At 62.1% G+C, this 2,241-nt stretch overlaps 1 protein-coding gene across 1 annotated transcript; it reads left to right on the forward strand.

Annotated features, from left to right (window-relative positions):
- The first annotated feature begins 787 nt into the window (after positions 1 to 787).
- LOC119295349 (transcription factor MYB77-like) lies at positions 788 to 2,065 on the forward strand. Its single transcript, XM_037573789.1, has one exon. It carries the CDS (start codon positions 789 to 791, stop codon positions 1,776 to 1,778), a length of 990 nt encoding a protein of 329 aa, XP_037429686.1. The 5' UTR covers position 788; the 3' UTR covers positions 1,779 to 2,065.
- Positions 2,066 to 2,241: the final 176 nt, after the last annotated feature.

Raw genomic sequence — 2,241 nt, forward strand, 5'->3', positions numbered from 1 at the left:
GCCAAACCTTTAATCTTTAAGATGGTGTGCAATTTAATTAGTATTTAAATAAATTACTCAAAAGATTGTGATAATACTTTTTTTAGGGAAGATTGTGATAATACTTACTTGTAAAGTTGTAGTCGTAAATTGATCGATTTAGAAGTAGTTTTTTGCAGCACGCAAACATAAAACCAGTATCAGAAACCTTTTTTCAGATAAACACAAGAAGCATCGTGACGGCGACAAGCTTCAGATTGGTACTACAACTCATCGACTCATCAATCAAAAAAATAAAAACTCAAAACGGCCTTCCAAGGCAGCAAATAAGATATGGCCCGACGGCACCAGTATTCGGCGGATTGCGACCGACCCTCCCTCCCTCCCCCACGGCACGTCGCACCCTGGGGCTGGAGATAACAGGAAACGGACGTCTCGCGGGCCACCTTCCGCCCACAGCACTCGAGAGAAACGGCAGCAGGTCGCGACGCCTGACGTCCAGCCCCGCCTGGCCTGGCCTGGCCTGGCCCGGCACATCGCGCGCGCACGCCGTGTAGCCAGCCGGGCATGCAAATGCGTCCATCGCCGGCGGTTCGCGGGTGACGCCGGCCAGGGGCAACCATCCGTCCCACGCACCGCCCGCCGGAAACCACCGAAAACGCCCAAAAACCCCACGGAAAACGCCCGAAACGCGAAACTGTAAAGCGCGCCCGCCCACCTAACACGCCCGCAGCAGCACACGAACCAACCAACGCCCCGCATCCCGTCCCCCGGCCCAACCGCACGCCCACGTCCACGTACCTCCTTATATGCACAACCCCCGCGGCAGCCGCAACCGACAGACCGAGACCGACGCGGCTAGAGAGAGGAGAGGAGGCATGCCGGACGGCGGGGGCGGGTCGGATGGCGCGGGCGCGGGGGCGGGGAGGATCAAGGGGTCGTGGAGCCCCGAGGAGGACGAGCTGCTGCGCGACGCCGTGGCGCGCCACGGGGCCCGGAACTGGACCGTCATCAGCGCCGAGATCCCCGGCCGGACGGGCAAGTCCTGCCGCCTGCGCTGGTGCAACCAGCTCAGCCCCGGGGTGCACCGCCGCGCCTTCACCCCCGACGAGGACCGCCTCATCTTCGACCTCCACAGCAAGCACGGCAACAAGTGGGCCACCATCGCGCGCAAGCTCGTCGGCCGCACCGACAACTCCGTCAAGAACCACTGGAACTCCACGCTCCGGAAGCGCCGCAGGGCGGCCGCGGCCGCCGCCACCGCCGGCAACGCGGCGGGCGGGCCCGCCTTCGCGCCCGCCTCTGCCATGTCGTTCCAATCTGTGGATCTCACCAAGGGCGGGGAGGACGACTACGACGACGACGACGGCGACAGCGACGGCTCGGTGGAACCGCCCGCCAGCGCCAAGCGGCCCCGCGTGGACGTCGTCCCTCCCGCGGTGAAGGTGGACGACCGGGCGCCGCCGCCCGACCCGCCCACGTCGCTGTCGCTCAGCCTGCCGGGAACCGGGGTCGGCGCCGTCATCCCGCCGACTCCCCCGGCGCCGGTGCCAGCGCCAGCGCCGGCGAAGGAGCCCTGGATGGAGAGCGCGAGGGCGATGCTGGAGCAGAACCCGTGGTTCATGGAGGCGATGAAGCGGATGGTCGAAGACGAGGTGCGGCGGCAAATGGGCAGCGTGTGCTCCATCATGGCGTCCCTGGGCAGGGCCGGCGCGGCGGCGGCCACCCTGCCGACGGCCAGGGTCGACCGATCAGAAACGCACCCGGCAGGCGGTCGAGACCAACGGACGGACGGATAGACGTACGAGACGCGTCAAGAAGCGGCTGCATTGCAAGTTTCACTCAACTCCTCGTTGTCACTCGTCGATCTCGTCCATGTCCGTCTCCATCTCCATTTCCGTCCCCTGCTAGTAGAATCTAGCTAGCTTTTTTTTGTTGTTTTATTTACCTTAGAAATTACATCTTCAAGAGAAACAGAAGCATTTCGGATGAGCACTGTGTTTCCTGTGAATTAGTTGGGCCGGTTGGATCGACGGATTGGTGCTATTTTCCTGCTGGGGAGTTCGTTCGGGTGTGGTTGCGATTATCACTGAATGTGTTGTGCGTGCGTTGAGTTTGGTTGGGTGGGCGCGGCGTTACCCAACCGCACGCACGCACGTCGCCGTCACGTCGTCTCGGCTCCTCGCCCAGTAACGGTTTTGCTGGTGGTTTCAAGTGAGTACACCAGTGGGCTCACACTTGACGGGCGCTTCCGTTACTGCT

Source organism: Triticum dicoccoides, chromosome 1A (genome assembly GCF_002162155.2).
Source record: "Triticum dicoccoides isolate Atlit2015 ecotype Zavitan chromosome 1A, WEW_v2.0, whole genome shotgun sequence".
Taxonomy (NCBI): domain Eukaryota; kingdom Viridiplantae; phylum Streptophyta; class Magnoliopsida; order Poales; family Poaceae; genus Triticum; species Triticum dicoccoides.

Excerpts from the sequence above, each read along its gene's own strand:
- LOC119295349 (XM_037573789.1), top strand. The coding sequence starts at position 789 with ATGCACAACCCCCGCGGCAGCCGCAACCGACAGACCGAGACCGACGCG.